We start from the raw sequence: 16,676 nt of genomic DNA, 5'->3' as shown, positions 1-16,676 counted from the left end.
CAGGTTACCAGGGTGGAAGTAAGTAACTCCAGATGAGCAGAGATGTGTAAGGGGTGCACTTCCATCTCATCTCCTGGCCTGGGTAGCCATGGGTCCCCTTATCACTTGAAGGATTTTACTGGAAGCGCTTTTGAAGTGGTCTCAGTGGGGCTGGGTCACACAGTATACAATTAGCTGGCCTGGACTCTTGCGGAAGGACACCGACAATGTGTGTAACAGGGCGATCCTGAGGGTCACAGGCCAGCTGTCTCCCAGGAGCTTCTGCCTCCCCCTGGGCTTCTGTGAGCTTCCATTTGCATCCTGGTTACTCGTTATTTATAAGATTTATCACTCTTATCGAAGGCACATGGGAAAGCATATCAACAGTTAGCTGGTTATTCTTCATCCCTACACCACTGGTTGAGTGGAGGGTGTTAGCAGTGTCTTCTCAGGCCCCACCCACACCTGCCCTGTGACCAGTAAAGAATCTCCATGTAGGACCCTGGGGCCTATACACTGCCTTTTGTTGATCTGTTTCCACAGCATTTAACTTTCCTCAAGTCTACTCAATAGCTCTGTAGGTGCTGGCACTAGCAGCTGGCCAGAGGTGGTGGTTGGGGCCCTGCTGTCCCGTGTCTGTGTGTGGCCAGGGAGTGGGGATGACAACGGTCCACAGTCACCTGAGCCTCACCAGGGTGGTCCCTGTCCTCCTCCCTGGGACCCAGGGAACACGTTCTGAGCTGCCTCAGGCATCAGTGTGGGGCGGGCCTAGAGTGGATCATGCAGACCTGTATCCTCCCTTGAGTTGGGGACTGCACAGGGCATCAGAAGGCGCTGGGCTGAGCTGGGGCTCCTTTTGGCCTCCAGATTTAATTGTGAAATCCCAGACATAGATGACATCAGATACTCTCTTAATGCCTCCCCCCCCCCCCAGCTTCTGGAAGCTGCTGGTTTTTAGAAGGGACACTGTGTGACTTGGGGGAGTGACTCCTTTGCCTTTTCCCGACAGCCCTAACCACACAGGCCTTTAACACGACAATAGCCACAGAAACAAAGCAGGATCCAGACAATGTCAGCACAGGGCCTTTACCCCCTTAGTGACGTCCAACGCTCTGGGAACATTGTAAAAACTGGGTCCTGTCCAATCTTAATCAGTAGCCCCCCACTAGCCTCAAGGAGCCTTGCCAGTTGCCTGGAGTAGGGGGCCAAGGCGATGTCCAGAGATGCAGGTAAAGATGTCATGTCACCCCTGTGAGTCTCCAAAGCCCAGTCAGGATTTGGGGGACAGGGAAGAGGGATAAAAATATGTAGGTTGGCTGGTGGACACCCCCAGTGAGGAAAGAAGTCGAGTGGAGAGAAAGGAGTGTGTCTGCCAAGCTTAATTAACAGTGGAAACTCGCCACGGGGGAGGAGAGAGACGATGTGGAGAGGAGGGGTGGTTTACTGGAAGATGGGGCACTGTGGGCGCCAGTACTGAGAAAGAAGCAAGCGTTCTGTTCTGGCAGTGGTGGCTGGCTGCTGGCTACCAGAGCGCGGGCCATACTGTCACAGGCGTAGTTGAGCTGAAACACAGAGATGGATGTCTGGAGGTGTGTGTGGGAGCGTGTATTTGTGCCTGCTTTCCTGAGTAGGTGTCTTTTCAAAAACAATCCACCACATACCAGCTGGTCAGCCTTCCTTATCCTCATAGAGAAAAAAAGCAAGCGTTTAATAAAAGTGTGGCAGTTGAGCTAAGAAAATAGACGTGGTGTTGGGTTTTTGTACTTGGAGATGTCTGTGAATTGGCTGATTGGATTTAATGAGTACAGACGTGGGAAGAGAGAGGATTTGGAAGAAAGGTGTGATGTCGTTTGTCCTACTGAGACAGAAATGGCGATGTGAAGTACAGAGCAAAAGTAATGGTATGGATCAGACTTGGAATTCAGGAATCTGGACAGGATTTATTCATGTGTCTAGTGAGATCACATGGGATTTTAGGGCTGAATGTGGGAGTATTTCAGTTCTATCTCCCCTCAGATGATGTGCTAATGCCTGTTGTAAGAGCTAGATGAGTGGATGTCCTGTGGTCTTTCCTCTCCAGACCGCTGTGTCAGTGTGGAGCTGCGGCCATGTCCAGCATCACCCACTGTTCCCAGCCTGGTTCTGGAGGCCCTAGGGGACAGTGTTATCCCTTTGACAGTCCTGCTAGACCCCAACACCTGCCCATCTTCCTCCCCGGCCCCCTTTCTCTTCAGAGACTTCAGAGACTTGCAGACAACTCAGTGATGAGGCCACTGGTCACTCCTGGCCACTGGTTCTAGACCTCCCCTTTTTCCTCTTTTTTCTCTCCTTTCATCTCCTTTGCTGGTATACACCTGCCAGCTAACTGGCTTCTGTTTCTGAGGCCTTCATTTATGGTTTTCCCCTGTTCTCTAAGGGTCTCTCCTGCCTCCTGGCGGGCTCTTCCTCCTGTCCCTGCCCTGTTTACCCCATCTCCATTTCGCTCTTCACAAGTCTTACATGGTAAGTCCAGAGTTGGGTTGGAAGAGAACCCTTGACATCTGACCCCACATTTCTACTTCTCGAACCTGGGATCTCATCAGTTCTTGGCACCTTTCTGACAGCAGAGCCCTGACCTGTTCAATGCCTGAATTGCAGACATCCCATTTCAGGCTCATCCACTCTGGCCAGCTACATACCTCTTTGTTGCATAGTTCTTTCCGTTCTAGGAATAGAATGTGCATCTCTCCCATTAGATGTGCTGTGACCTGCCATCTCTGCCTGTTGAACTTGTTCAGGCCAGGTTCCTAGTGGAGTTGGTTTTGCCGTTGTCTTTAGTTTCGTGTCAAGTTGTGGTCTTGGAGAGCGGTGCCCACACTTTGTTTCCATTCCTCCATGTGAAATATCATTGCTGAAAGGAGAGAGGCACAGAACTTTATCACCTAGGTAGTTGAATCTCATCATGCAGGCCAGGAACCAGAGGCAGGCAGATTGAGCGTTTTGCTCAGGACCTGGACTTCTTGACTAGGGTTTCTTCCTGATGCCAGGCCTGTCCTGTCCTGTCCTTCTTCTCTCCTCCATTCACCTCTCTTTCTTTTATATTTCTGTGTCAGTTCTGGAGCTTGAACTCAGGGCCTATGCACTGTTCTTTAGCTTTTTTATTCAAGACTGGTGTTCTACTTGAGCCACACCTCCACTTCTAGCTTTTTGCTGGTTAAATGCAATTAAGAATCTCATGGACAATTTTGTCTGGGCTGGATTTAAGTTAGGGTCCTCAGATCTCAGCCTCCTGAATAGCTAGGATTACAGACATAAGCTACTGGCACCTGGTGTCCATCTGGTTTTGAAAACATTTGAATTGAAACCAAACCATGATGGTTCTATGCCCATAGCCAGCAATTAACAACATTAAGTGTAGATCCCAAACCCACAAACCAAGCAAGCAAGCAAACAAACAAACAAACAAAAATGAGCTTACTGGCTTTGGTGACAGTATAATTGATGATAATTTTTAAAGTGACTTGATTTTTGTCTCTTTCTCTTTCTCTCTTCTTCCTCTTTCTTTTGGTAGTACTGGGATTTCAACTCAGAGTTTTGAGCCACATTTCCAGTCCTCTTCTTTTTTTCTTTGGTACTAGCGATTGGACTCAGGGCTTCGTGCATGCTAAGTGTGTACCCTACCAGTCTGTCATACCCCAAGCCTATTAAGTAACTTGTATTGAGGGTTAGATGCTGAATATCAAATTGCCAACGATGGAGCTTGAATATGCTTAGAATGAAAGAGAACAACAGCTAGGGAGAAAGTGGTTTGTTGGGCTGGTTTTCTATATGCTCTATCACTCCCTGCATGGAAGCCAAAACTATACTTATAAAACTGTGGGAAATCTTTATACCCCAATAGGGCTGGGGCATGCTGCATCTTAGCTGAATCTGTCCCAGGTATCCCAAGAAGAAGCCAGCTCCCTGACTACCCTGGCTCTCTCTGCATGTTGGTCAGCTCTGGGGTGGAAAAGTGAGGTAGAAGGCTGGGTGGAAACCTGTTCTAACTTATGTCCACCACACCTCCTGTGAACCTGGACTCAGGTTCCCTGGTGTAGCAGTGGCTCTGGTAGCCTCACAGTGCCTGCAGAGCAGCTGGTCTGATAGTGTTTGGACTGTCTGTGCATGGCCCTTTTGGGTTAGTAACACATGGTCTCCCCTTCTGTCCCCAGGCTCCACCTACAGTGTCCTGTCCATCATGCCATCAGACTCGGAGAGTAGCAGCTCGCTCAGCAGTGTGGGTGAGTAGCATCCTCCCAGGGATGCCAGATGGACCAGGGTTGGGTCTGGAATTAGGACAGCCCAGGAAGGGTCCCAGACATCAGAAGAGAGTGGTCTTTCCTGCCCAGTTACTTGTGGAATCATCTTCTGTGGATACCATAAACTTTTTGTTTTGTTTTCTGTTTTTGTCTCAAAAGTCTGGCTCTGGCCAGGTGCCAGTATCTCATGTCTGTAATCCTAGCTATTCAGGAGGCTGAGATCTGAGGATCAAGGTTCTGAGCTTGCCTGAGCAGGAAAGTCTATGAGAATACCCTTCTCTCTAATTATCAAAAATCCAGAAGTAGAGCTGTGGCTCAGGTGGTATTGTGCTAGCCTTGAGTGAAAAAGCTAAGGGACAGTGCCCAGTCCCCAAATTCATGCCCCCGCATTGATACAAAAAAAAAAAAACAAGTCTGACTTTGGTGTTAAGAGGGAAACTGGTATTGAAGACCATATATTTCACCATTTCTTCGTTTTAAGAGTGTAGGCTTTCTCAGTGAGCCTGCTTCTCCAAAGACCTGGTTCAGTGAGACCAACTCCTTCTGAGGTTATCTTCTGTAAGTGGGACAGTGTGTGGCTACTGGGACAAGAGTGGAGCCAGTTGATGTTGTATCAGATGCCCTCCTGGGTTCCAGTGGCCTGGGTTCCAGAATCCTGTCAGTTAAGGCCAGCCCTGGTCCAGCTCACTGGGACAGCAGGAAAGACACATTCCCTACTCACCTTCCCAGGCCTCTGAGCCCTGGTTACCTACCTCTGTCAAACATCCCTGATTGTCCTACTCTGAGAATGCTGGGCCTATATGACCTCAGTGTGCACACCAATCACTCACACACTGGAATCCTTGACTCCTGGTCTGCTTTGTTAGGAATGTAATTGGACTTTCTGAACTGAACGGCTCACAGAGATCTTTGGGTCCAATTATTATGCTTCCATGCCCCATAGAGACATAGGGAGGACTGATACTCTGAGATTCCAGAGCTAGCCAGGGACAGTGGCTCATTACTTCGCTTCCTGGACTCCTGTGGTATGCCAGGGGTGGTGGCCTTGGAGCATAGTGCTATCAGGCAGATGTCATCTCTTCACCCCTGGATCCTACGGTCTGTGGGAGGGGAGGAGCCACGACAGTGTGGGAGGGCAGCGTGAGGAGAGGGGCTGCCCTGCTTCTGCAGTGGGACTGCTTGTTCTGGAGGCCAGAAGTCTGAGGTCAGAGTATCAGTAAGGCCCATGTTCTCTGAAGACGCTGAGACGTGAATGGCCCCGGATCTCCCTCCTTACTTCTGATGGATACTAGCAGCTCTTAGCATTTGAGGCTTTTGGGTATACTGCCCAGATTTCTGCCTTTATGTCGTGTGTGTGTGTGTGTGTGTGTGTGTGTGTGTGTGTGTGTGTGTGTGTGTGTGTGTCGTGTGTGTGGTGTGTGTGTCCCAGATTTCTGCCTTTGTCGTGTGTGTGTGTCCCAGATTTCTGCCTTTGTCGTGTGTGTGTGTGGTGTGTGAAGAGGGGACACACTGAGGTTTGAACCCAGGGTCTGTTGCTCTTCCTTAGCTTTTTTTCATTCAAGGCTGACACTTTACCATTTGAGCCATAGCTCTACTCTGGCTTTTTTTTTTTTTTTGTTAGTCCTGGGGCTTGACCTGAGCACCTGGGCACTGTCCCTGAGCTTCTTTTGCTCAAAGCTAGCACTATACCACTTGAGCCACAGCACCATTTCTGGCATTTTCTATTTATGTGGTACTGAGGAATCGAACCTAGGGGTTCACGCATGCTAGGCAAGCACTCTACCACTAAGCCACATTCCCAGCCTCTATTCTGGCTTTTTGCTGGTTAATTGGAGATAAGAGTGTCAGAGGCTTTTCTTCCCTGGGCTGGCTTGGAACTCTGATTCTCAGATCTCAGCTTCCTGAGTAGCTGAGAACCTGAGAGTAGTGTGAGCCATCCCAATTCTCTCTTGATGACCAGAGCTTGGGGGCTCCCCTGGAGAGCTTGGATCCTCAGATGGTCCCTTGCTTCACCTGCGAACAGGTTGTCACCCCTATGCCAGTAACTTTAGGCTGCAGTATCTTTCCGCAGAGGCCTCTTGGGGGAGTTCTGCTCAGCAAGATTCCCACCCCCTTCACTGTAACCTATTCCTCCAACTTGTCCTGAGCGATAGCTTGTTTCAAGAAGCATATCTTCTTCTTCTCCATTTATTCTGACCTAATTTCTCCTAGCCTGCTTTTTTCTCATCTTGGGTAGCTGGAGAGGTTTTAAAGGATGGGGAAGAGACATTCCTGGGTAGTATTTGCAAAATAAGCCTTAAATTCCATGCTGATTAAAGTAGCCTATTTCTTAGGAATGGAGAGGTTTCTGGCTTGTTAGCAGTACCTGAAGAACTTCTCCTGGGTCTCAGAGACAACTCCTGGGAGGGGAGGGAGGCTTCTGGTGGGTTGGAGGAGAAAGGGAGTCACCCGGAAGGCAGAAGCTGTTTTCTGACCTTTGACCAACCTTTGGGGTCAGGAGCAACCCTGGGAAACATGCTTTTCTCAAGTCACCAGACATGTGGGAACATGCCCTTCTCTCGGAACATGTTGAGTTCAGTGTCCACGGGGCTTGCTGTGAGGCATGAGCCCGAATCTTACAAAGCTCCCAGGAGCCGGAGGTGAGGGAGAGGAATAGAAAGAACAGCTCTGGGGAAGGTGAGTTCTGACCAGGGGGAGCGGGTGGAGATGACTTGCATTGGGCCTTCTAGCAGTGCTCTGGTGCCTGGAGCCACCTGGAAGCAACTGGTTTTTGCTGCTTGTCTTGCTTTGGGTTCCTGAAAAGCAGACCAGGAGTCAAGGATTCCAGCGCATTAGTGTCTGGCTGGAGAGCCAGAACTGGCAAGGCTGCAGCTGCTCTCCGGAATCCTCCCCTTTCATTCCGGGTAGGGGAAGAGCTGAGCTGGAGGCTTGTTTAGACCAAGTCTCCAGTGAGGGGCTGAGTGGTGGCTGAACTTCATCTGTGATAGGTGCCTGTAATTGCAGTGATTTCTGGACAAGTTGGAGGAAGCCTGCTCTGGCCTGTAGATGCAGCTCTGGTCCAGGACAGATGTAAAGTCTCAGACTTTACATCAGCATCAGAGGTACTGGGAGAGGAAAGACACCAAGTGCTGTGGGCTGGGGGTGACCCAGCATTTCTGAGTCAGTGGGGCTGGCTGGCACCTGAAAGTCCCTATTGCTAAGGAGTTCTGTGGCTTCGCTGAGGTTTGTTGAGAAGTGATGGCTCTAGACGGGGACTGTGCTGGCTAGTTCTGGGCTGTAGGCAAGACTAGCCTGGTGCATCTGATAACCATGTTCTGCCTCTACATCACTCTCCTCTGGATAGCCAGAGCCTGTTGGTGGCCAAGAAGGTAACCTGGGCATCTCCACTCCAACTGACCACTTTGGCTTATGCCACTTTTCTCCTTGGCCAACTTGAATACTGTCCACCTGTAAACAAGTCCACCTGCTTCTTGAATTTGCTTGTAGCATAGAAGGAATGTTCTCAGGTTGGCCTGCTGTCTCGGTGGTCCTTGGAGGGGGCCTGTGAGGTCAAAACTATTTTGTTTGCTGGGCACCAGTGGCTCACACCTGTAATCCTAGCTACGCAGGAGGCTGACATCTGAGGGTTAGGGTTCAAAGCCAGTCTGGGCAGGAAAGTTTGTAAGACTCTAATCTCCAATTAACTGCCAGAAAACCAGAAGTGGAGCAGTGGCTCAGAGTGGTAGAGCACTAGCCTTGAGCAGAAAGAGCTCAGGGAAAGCACTCAGGCCTTGAGTTCAAGCCCCAGGATGAAGAAAACAAAACAAAAATGTCATTCAGCGTAATAGGATGTCACCTGCCTTTTTCACTTTTCCAGCCTCACACAGGTGTTGAGTGGGATTTTTCCAAAAGGTTCCATCCTGGAGTATGATGGACAAAGATGAAACTTCAGCTGTCTTAGTGAAGCCAGACTGTAGACACTTTACAAAGTGCAAAGCTTGCTACTCTCTTCAGGACGGCCTTTTGTTCTCCAAAGGGTAGTCATTGTTTCATTAAACAATCTTGTGTGAATATATAGGGTTTTGGTTTTTTAAAAATAAAAGAGCTGGGCACTGGTGGCTTACATTTTTAACCTAGCTACTCCAGAAGCCAAGCTCTGAAGATTGCAGTTCAAAGCTAACTTGGGCACAAAAGTCTATCACTGCTCTTATCTCCAGTTAACTAGCAAAAAGCCAGTGTGGAAGTAGAGTTGTGGCTCAAGTGTTAGAGCACCAGACTTAAATACAAAAAGCCAAGAGAGAGCTTGAGTCCTGAGTTCAAGTGTCAGTACTAGAATGCACTATTAAATATTTTAAAATGATTATTATTATTATTTTTGGTTGGTTGTGGAGCTTGAACTCAGGGCTTGGGTGCTATCCCTGAGCTCTTTCTGCTCAAGACTAGAACTCTACCACTTTGAGTGACAGTTCTACTTTAGTTTTCTGGTGTTTAATTGGAGATAAGAGTCTCATGGACTTTCCTGCCTGGGTTTTCTTTGAACCACAAGTTTTAGATCTCAGCCTCCTAAATAGCTAGGATTACAGGTATGAGCCACCAGTGCCTGGCTAAAAATTCTTGATTGTCATCCCTAATCTCGTATGTAATTCTTGGGTAGATACAGTGCGTATTTTAAAAAGCAGGAGACAGGAATGGTGGTGCACTCCAGTAATCCCAGTACTTGGGAGGCTGATGCATTTCAGGCCAGTCTGGACTACTAAGATTCTGTTTCAACCAAACAAAGTGAAACAAATGAAAAATATCTTGAAAAGCCTTTAGAAGTTGTCAGTAATTTTTAAGAATGTATAATGGTCCTCAGATCAAGAAGCTTAGAAACTTGGCTGGGGAACATAACTTCAACTCCCCACCCCCGCCCAACTCCACTAGGGTGTTGAATTCCTTGTCCTCCCTGGTTCTCCTAGAAGATACAAGGCCCAGCTTTTGTCCCTGAAGCCAAGGGAGGAACTGACACTTAGCTTTGTTTACCCAAGCCAGCAGCCAATGAGGACCAGCAGAAGACAGGTGATCAGGATGCCACAGACATACCCTTGCATGCCCAGGGCCTACTAAGAAAACAGGTACTGTAGCCAGGCGCCAGTGGCTCACGCCTGTAATCCTAGCTACTCAGGAGGCTGAGATCTGAGGATCGCGGTTCAAAGCCAGCCCCGGCAGGAGAGACCGTGAGACTCCTATCTCCAATAAACCACTAGAAAACCGGAAGTGGCGCTGTAGCTCAAGTGGTAGAGCGCTCGCCTTGAGCTGAAGAGCTGAGGGACAAGCGCCCAGGCCCAGAGTTCAAGCCCCACAACCGCCAAAAAAAAAAAGAAAACAGGTACTGTGTCCCCAGGTGGTTAAGCCCCCCGGAGGAAGATGACTGCCATGAGCTCCTCTGACAGGTTTCCCAAGGCAGAGGTGAGATGTCAGGTGGAATTTTTTTTTTCCTGGGGCTTGAACTCAGGGCCTGGGCACAGTACCACTTCTGGCTTTTTCTGTTTATGTGGTACTGAGGAATTGGACCAAGGGCTTCATGCTTGCTAGATAAGTACTCTCTCTACCAGTGAGCCACATTCCCAGCCCTAGGTGGACTTCTTTTGCAGTCTGGGGATTGAATATGCCAGGGTCTCGAGCACGCCAGCCGTACTTGAGCCATATGCCTCTAGAACTTTCGTTCTGACTCCAGGCTGGCCTCTTAATTCACAATCCTCTCGCCTCTGCCTCTCAAGTAGCTGGGATTACAGGTGTGAATAACCACGCCTGGCTGTCAGATGGACCCATTGACTGGACTGGCTATAAAGCCACCATTGATTAGTCTCTTCTCTGGGACATTTGAGTGGCTGTATGCGTTTCATTCTTCCCAGAGATGGGAGTGGCAATAATGTTTTGTAAAACCATAAGGAACACACAGTACTCTCTTTAGGTGCTTGTGGTGCTGGGGACAGGTGCTTGAGAGCCTGGGGTAGGCTGGGCAGTCAGAGGTAAGCCCAGGGCTTACATGTGTTCCATCATATTTGGCTTAGCTGTGAGCTGGCAGCCTCCTCCAAGCTGATATAGTTAGAGTGGTTTGGATAAGTCCCCAAGTCAGTAGGACTGTTGCATCATCTTGAGCCAAGCTTCTAGTCATGATAGGGAAGGATGGGGACCTGACCTGTGGGCCCCAGCTTCTGGGCAGCTGTCCTGGACACTGGTGGCTTCACTGGGTTCCAAGTGTCCCCTCTTCCTCAGGGCTCCCAGTAATCCCTCCTGCCTCATGTGCCACATGTCCTGGGCTGGGTGACAGCGAGCGTGTCTACACTAGGCCAGGATGCAAAGATGAGGGCCCTAAATCATTCCCAGAGGTGTTAGAGCCAGGTAAGGGAGATTGTGGGTGTCCTCGGGGTCCTCAGCCAAAGGCTGATGGTTCTGGACTCAGGTTGCAGCCCCACCTCTGGCTCTCTGTGTTCTCACCTGTGAAAGGGGGCTCCCTGAGAGCCCACCTCTATCACAGAATGAGGGGCTCAGAATAGTACTGGCACCATGTGAACACCGTCCCAACCCAAGTTCACTTACAGTTACCTGCCCACAGGTACCACTGGGAAGGCACCGTCGCCGCCACCCCTCCTCACCGACCGCCAGGTGAACGAAAAGGTGGAGAACCTCTCCATTCAGCTGCGACTGATGACTCGTGAGAGGAATGAACTGCGCAAGCGCCTGGCCTTTGCGACCCATGGAACAACCTTCGACAAGAGGTAGTAATGACTCCTGGCTCCATGTAGCCCATGCATCTCCCCAGTCACTTACCCTTAGCTCCTAGGGGCCAGGCTGCATTCCCAGGGCAGCCCTGTGACCAAACTGTGTGTCCCAAACTACTCCTCAGAGACAGAACCTGAAACCTGGGCACACAGGCTTGTTCTGCTTCCTTGAAAGTCACGTAACTTGGTGATTTGAGAAGAGTGTATGTATTTCCCCCTATCACCCTGACCATGGTGTGCTTGTGACTAAAGAGCGGATACCAGCATCCTAGCCTTGCGGGTGATGGGCTGGTGGTCTTGGCAGCAGTGGGAAGCCTCTGGTCCTACTTTGGTGCTTCTCATTGGGTGGGTGGAAGGCCTTGGGCTCATCTCTCCCTCACTCTGGGCCTCCCCTCGATCCCCTGTCTGCTGTGTCCCATTCCTAGGCATGTGTGCACATCTGCCACTACCTCCCAGAAGATCCCAGCCTGCCTCATTGTTGAGAGGGGCTCTTTATGATCCGTAAACATTTTAACTGTTCTCTGCCATGTGTGTTCTTAGGAAGGGGCAATCTACCCAGTACCCTTGTTTTAAAGAAAATCATTGCTCCATTTATTGGGTTTTAGAGGTAGATACTAGGGCAATGGGGTGGGCAGGGAGAGAGTCTGTGTACCTGCTTGACCCACAGGCCTTCCTGCAGGAGGAAGAAGGACACAGAGCTGTTATTCCTTTAGTTCCTACAGTGATAAAGGTCCAGTAAGGGGACCTCAATCAAACATTTAGATTTAACCTCTGCCTTAGGAACAATAAGAGTCAGTGTGTTTTTAGTCTGTGCCTTTAGGATGATGCCTGATTGCTGAGGCCATCTCAATGAGAACAGGCCCCTCAGATGACACCAAGGCAGGATGCATGTAAGCATGAATGTAGGAGCACATGAGCTGGTACATTAGCCTGTCATGCTTATTTGTTACATGCTGTCTAAGGCTGTATCTTGTGCAGTCAAAGTCAAAGTACTTATAACTTGTGTAGTCTGCAAAGCTCCAAGTATTTGCTAACTAGCCCTTGACTGGGGGGAAAAAAGTTTTCTGATCCTTTCTGTAGAGAAGGGGCTTCCACACTGAAGAGAATCTTCCAGCAAACTTGTAGAAGCACAAGGGGCCAATTATGCTTCCCTACTCAAGGGCATGTGATTGTGGGGGCCTTTGGCCGGGCCTGAGAACTTGCATGTCTGACAAATTCCTGGATGATACAGTGCTGTAGGTCTGGGGGGGTTCCTACTGTACTTGACCATTCTTAACCTTGGCTATACCATGGAGTCCCCTGTGGAGTTCATAAAGCAGTCCTAGGCTGGGCTCTGTCTCCGTGGTAGAACACTTGCTGAGCATGTGTGAAGCCCTGGGCTTAGTTCTCAGCATTGCAAAAACAAACCACTTGGAAAAAAAATCTTATGTTTGGGTCTCAGCACCTCCACCGTCTTGGAATACTAACATAATCAGTAAAGGATTGGTATTTTAATGTGTACTCAAGATTGAGAATCCTTGTTCTGAAGACAAATTTCTAGTAGAGCTGGGCCTATGGCACAGACTCCTGGGAGCTTCTAGAGAACAAGTTGACCCCTGTTCATCACTGTTAGACCCAGGCAGGGGCCTCAGACACCAAGGCTCCTCCATCAGAGGGCTCCTGCCCCTGTTGGTCAAAGGAGGCCAGGATAACCAAATTTTAGATAGTACCATGTGGTTGTGTTATGTAAGGGGCCAGGATGTAGGAGTCATGGGGCTGGGAACATTTAGGACAGTCCTCAGTCATCATGAACCTTGGGGTTTGTGTTCATGAGGGTGTTTTGCTCTCTGGACCAGGCCCTACCACAGGCTAAATCCTGACTATGAGAGGCTGAAAATCCAGTGTGTGCGGGCCATGTCTGACCTGCAGAGTCTGCAGAACCAGCACACCAATGCGTTGAAGAGGTGTGAGGAAGTGGCCAAGGAGACTGACTTCTATCAGTGAGTATGCCTGCTTACTGGCAGCCCTAGCACCCATGGAACAGTTACCATCTGCCCTTCGTCTCTGGTAAAGCCAGGAACCTGGGTTCTAGTTCTGCCTATAGCTCTTAGCAAGCAAGCCATTGCCCCTGGACCTCAGGTTTTCTAATGTAAAATAATTGCCAGCTTCCAAAGCACATATGTAGAAAAGTGATTTATTACATAAGGCAGGAGCTCAGGCAGACCTGAGCTGGGCCTCTGGGCCTCTGTCTGGGGCTTTGCTGCAGCTTCTGTGGCACAGGCAGATGGCCCATGCACTCCTTAGGTCTCCTGGTGCCCTTCAGACAGTCTTTGTCTTCCCACCTGCTGATGTTTGCCTAGTTCCCAGTACTTGGAGGAACCAGCCCTTTACCAGGTAAAGGCTAATTTCCGTGCCTTGGGAGATACCTCTGCGTGACAAGGTTTTAAAAAGTGATTTGAAACCAGGTGTGAGCTGTGGCTCATGCCTGTAATCCTAGCTACGAGGGAGGATCAAGGTTCAAAGTTAGCCTAGATAGGAAAAAGAAACCTCTTGTGAGACTCCCTCTTGATGAAGAAACTGTGTTTAGTGGTATGTACCTATTATCCTAGCTATCAAGGAAAGCATAAAATAGGCGGATATTGGTTCAATATCAATATTGGTTCAATATATGCATAGTCAAAACTTGAGACCCTATCTTAAATTAACTAGTGCAAAAATGTGTGAGCGGCATGGATTAGTAATACATTGCCTAACTAAACAAGTGTGAGGCTCTGAGTTCAAACCTCAGTATCACCAAATAGAAAAGTGGTTTGAGTCTTTTTGGAAGTTGGCTTTTTGCTGATTTTGGCCTGCTTCTGAGTGCTGCTGGCCAAGCTGCTGTGGAGTCTTGTCTGCGTCTTCATTGGTGATGCTGGGCGGGAGGGGTTAGTGAGGTCTCAAGGTGGAGGTGGGGGTGTGAGCCCAGCTGTGCTGACAGTGTGTATGTCTGTGGGGGGCTTTTAGCACACTCCACAGCCGGCTCCTGAGTGACCAGACTCAGCTGAAGGACGATGTAGACATGCTGAGGCGGGAGAATGGGCAGCTACTGCGGGAGCGGAACCTACTACAGCAGTCCTGGGAGGACATGAAGCGGCTCCACGAGGAGGACCAGAAGGAGATCGGTGATCTCCGGGCCCAGCAGCAGCAGGTAGGGCTGGGTAGCCCGTGGCCACCCACATGATCATTTGAGCAAGTATTTCTGGATACCTGCCTTGTGAATGACATAGGGTATTGGGGAGCAAGGGCTCAGCCCTTTTCTTCCTGGAAGCCACAGTCAGCGATGGAAACCGTGGTAGTCACATCTTTACACACATTACACATCATCACGAATATCCCAGGGGCTTCCAGGAGGGGGGTCAGAGGTGGTACACTGTGTGGAGAGTGGCAGAGGGGTTTGACTGAGGCTAAGGTGTAAGCACCTAGACCTCATTCCTCTGTGTGGCTCATGTGAGATTAAAAAGAAGGGAAATGGAGAGCAGAAGGGCAAGGGAATGTAGTCATTATAGTCCATGTGCCTATGTGCAAAATGAACCACATAACTTGAGGGTGTTGGGGGAGATGGGAGAGTATGATGGTAGGTTGACATTGATCAAGATTCATTGTATTCAAAAAAAAAGATTCATTGTATTCATAACCTGTTGAATTGAGACTCCTTTGTAAAGATTTTTTTTTTTTTTTTTTTTGTCGGTCGTGGGGCTTGAACTCTGGGCCTGGGCGCTGTCCCTCAGCTCTCGGCTCAAGGCGAGCGCTCTACCACTTGAGCTACAGCGCCACTTCCGGTTTTCTGGTGGTTTATTGGAGATAGGAGTCTCACGGTCTCTCCTGCCCGGGCTGGCTTTGAACTGCGATCCTCAGATCTCAGCCTCCTGAGTAGCTAGGATTACAGGCGTGAGCCACCAGCGCCCGGCAAAGATATTTTAAAAAAATAAAGAGGAAAAAGATTTTGGAAATATTAGCTGTACCAGCGTGATTTGAGAGTGGGTGTGGCCTGTGGCTCTTGGTGCTTTCTGTTCCCAAGACAGCATCTTCATCTACACAGAGGCGTGAGTGGTGGCTTGCTGGAGCATTGGTTCCTGTGTGTGACACTGCACATTCTCTTTGTAGCTCCCAGTCTGAATTGTTCTGGCTCATGATAGGTGCTGTGTCTGTGGATGCTGGGAGATTTCTGGTTGGGAGAGATGAAGTTCCCTCAAGTACAGAGGCATAGTCAGTCCCCAGCAGAGCGTTTTTGATCCCTGAGCAAAAGCAGAGCCTTGGGGTACTCTTAAAGCTGGTATGTCAGCACAGCATTGTCCTCATTGCTTTCTTTTCACTTAAATTGAAAACTTTCTTTTTTTTTTTGGTGCCATTCCTGGGGCTTGAACTCAGGGCCTGGGTACTGTTCCTGAGATTTTTATTTTTTTGGCTCAGGGAAAGCACTCTACCATTTAAGCTACAGCTCTACTTCTGGCTTTTTTTTTTGGAGATTCATTGGAGATAAGAGTCTCATGGACTTTTCTGCCTGGGATGGCTTTGAACCATGGTCCTCATATCTGAGTAGTTAGGATTACAGGTGTGAGCCACTGGTGCTCAGCTGAAAAGTGTGTGTGTGTGTGCGCGCGCACGTGCATGCGTGCCCACGTGCGTGTATGTGCCCACGCACGCATGTGCATGCTCACATTCGCGTGTGCATATGCACCAGTCCTTGAATTCAGGCCCTGAGTGCTGTCCCTGAGCTTTTTCTCTCAAGGCTAGCACTCTACCACCTTGAGCCACACAGCTCTACTTTTGGCTTTTTGTGGTTAAATTGGAGATAAGAGTCTTATGGATTTTCCAATCCAGGCTGGCTTTGAACTGCAATCCTCAGATCCCAGCCTCTTGAGTATATAGGATTACAAGCATGAGCCACTGGTACCTGACTTTGAAAAACTTTTTTTTGGGGGGTCGTGGGACTTAAACTCAGGGTCTGGGCTCTGTCCCTGAGCTTTTCAGCTCAAGGCAAATGCTCTACCACTTGAGCCACAGCACCGCTTCCAGTTTTCTGGTGGTTAATTAGAGATAAGAGTCTCATGAACTTTTCTGCCTGGGCTGGCTTTGAACTGCGACCCTCAGATCTCAGCCTTCTAAGTAGCGTGAGCCACCAGCACCTGGCTAAAAAACTTTTTAAAACTGAAAAACGTGCAGAAAGTGTGCAAGTATGCAGTCTTGCCCCTGCTAATACCCTTTAAGACTAATTTGTCAGCTTTATACGTTATCACTCCTTTAAGTATGTTTGTGTAGTTTTTAGAAACAAGGGTGCTCTATACAACAGAAATACAAACATTAGTGTCATCCCTGTGTGATCATCTCATTCCACAGAGCTTTACCAGTCTCAAGAAGGTCTTCTATAGTTCAGAGTGAAGCATGGCATGGAGCTGTCATGTCTCCTTTGGTCTCCTTCTGTTAGGAGTAGTTCTTAGGCCTTCTTTGACATTCACGGCCTTGATGCTTTGAAGGCCACAGGCTAGCTGCTTTGTGGGGTGTCTCACAGCTTAGATTTGTCTGATCCTTATGGCTTGGTTCAATCTTTACATCTCTGGTGGGATTTCAAAGAGTTGTTGTCTTCTCATTGTATGTGTGTGTGTGTGTGTGTGTGTGTGTGTGTGTGTGTGTGTGTGTGTGTGTGTGTGTGTGTGTGTGT

The 16,676-nt window shown here is 49.0% G+C and overlaps 1 protein-coding gene across 1 annotated transcript in view; it reads left to right on the top strand.

Annotated features, from left to right (window-relative positions):
* Positions 1–4,175: 4,175 nt before the first annotated feature.
* The window catches only part of Dlg5 (discs, large homolog 5 (Drosophila)), a 58,413-nt gene continuing 45,912 nt past the window's right edge, over positions 4,176–16,676 (top strand). Inside the window, exons 1-4 of the mRNA XM_013025695.1 lie at positions 4,176–4,238; positions 10,834–10,996; positions 12,835–12,978; positions 13,982–14,165. Of these exons, the coding sequence (XP_012881149.1) occupies positions 4,196–4,238; positions 10,834–10,996; positions 12,835–12,978; positions 13,982–14,165 (534 nt within the window). The 5' untranslated portion in view covers positions 4,176–4,195. The remainder of the gene's footprint in view (positions 4,239–10,833; positions 10,997–12,834; positions 12,979–13,981; positions 14,166–16,676) is intronic.

This window comes from Dipodomys ordii, unplaced genomic scaffold, assembly GCF_000151885.1.
Source record: "Dipodomys ordii isolate 6190 unplaced genomic scaffold, Dord_2.0 Scaffold86, whole genome shotgun sequence".
NCBI classification, from domain to species: domain Eukaryota; kingdom Metazoa; phylum Chordata; class Mammalia; order Rodentia; family Heteromyidae; genus Dipodomys; species Dipodomys ordii.
This window is presented reverse-complemented; position numbering and strand designations above follow the sequence as displayed.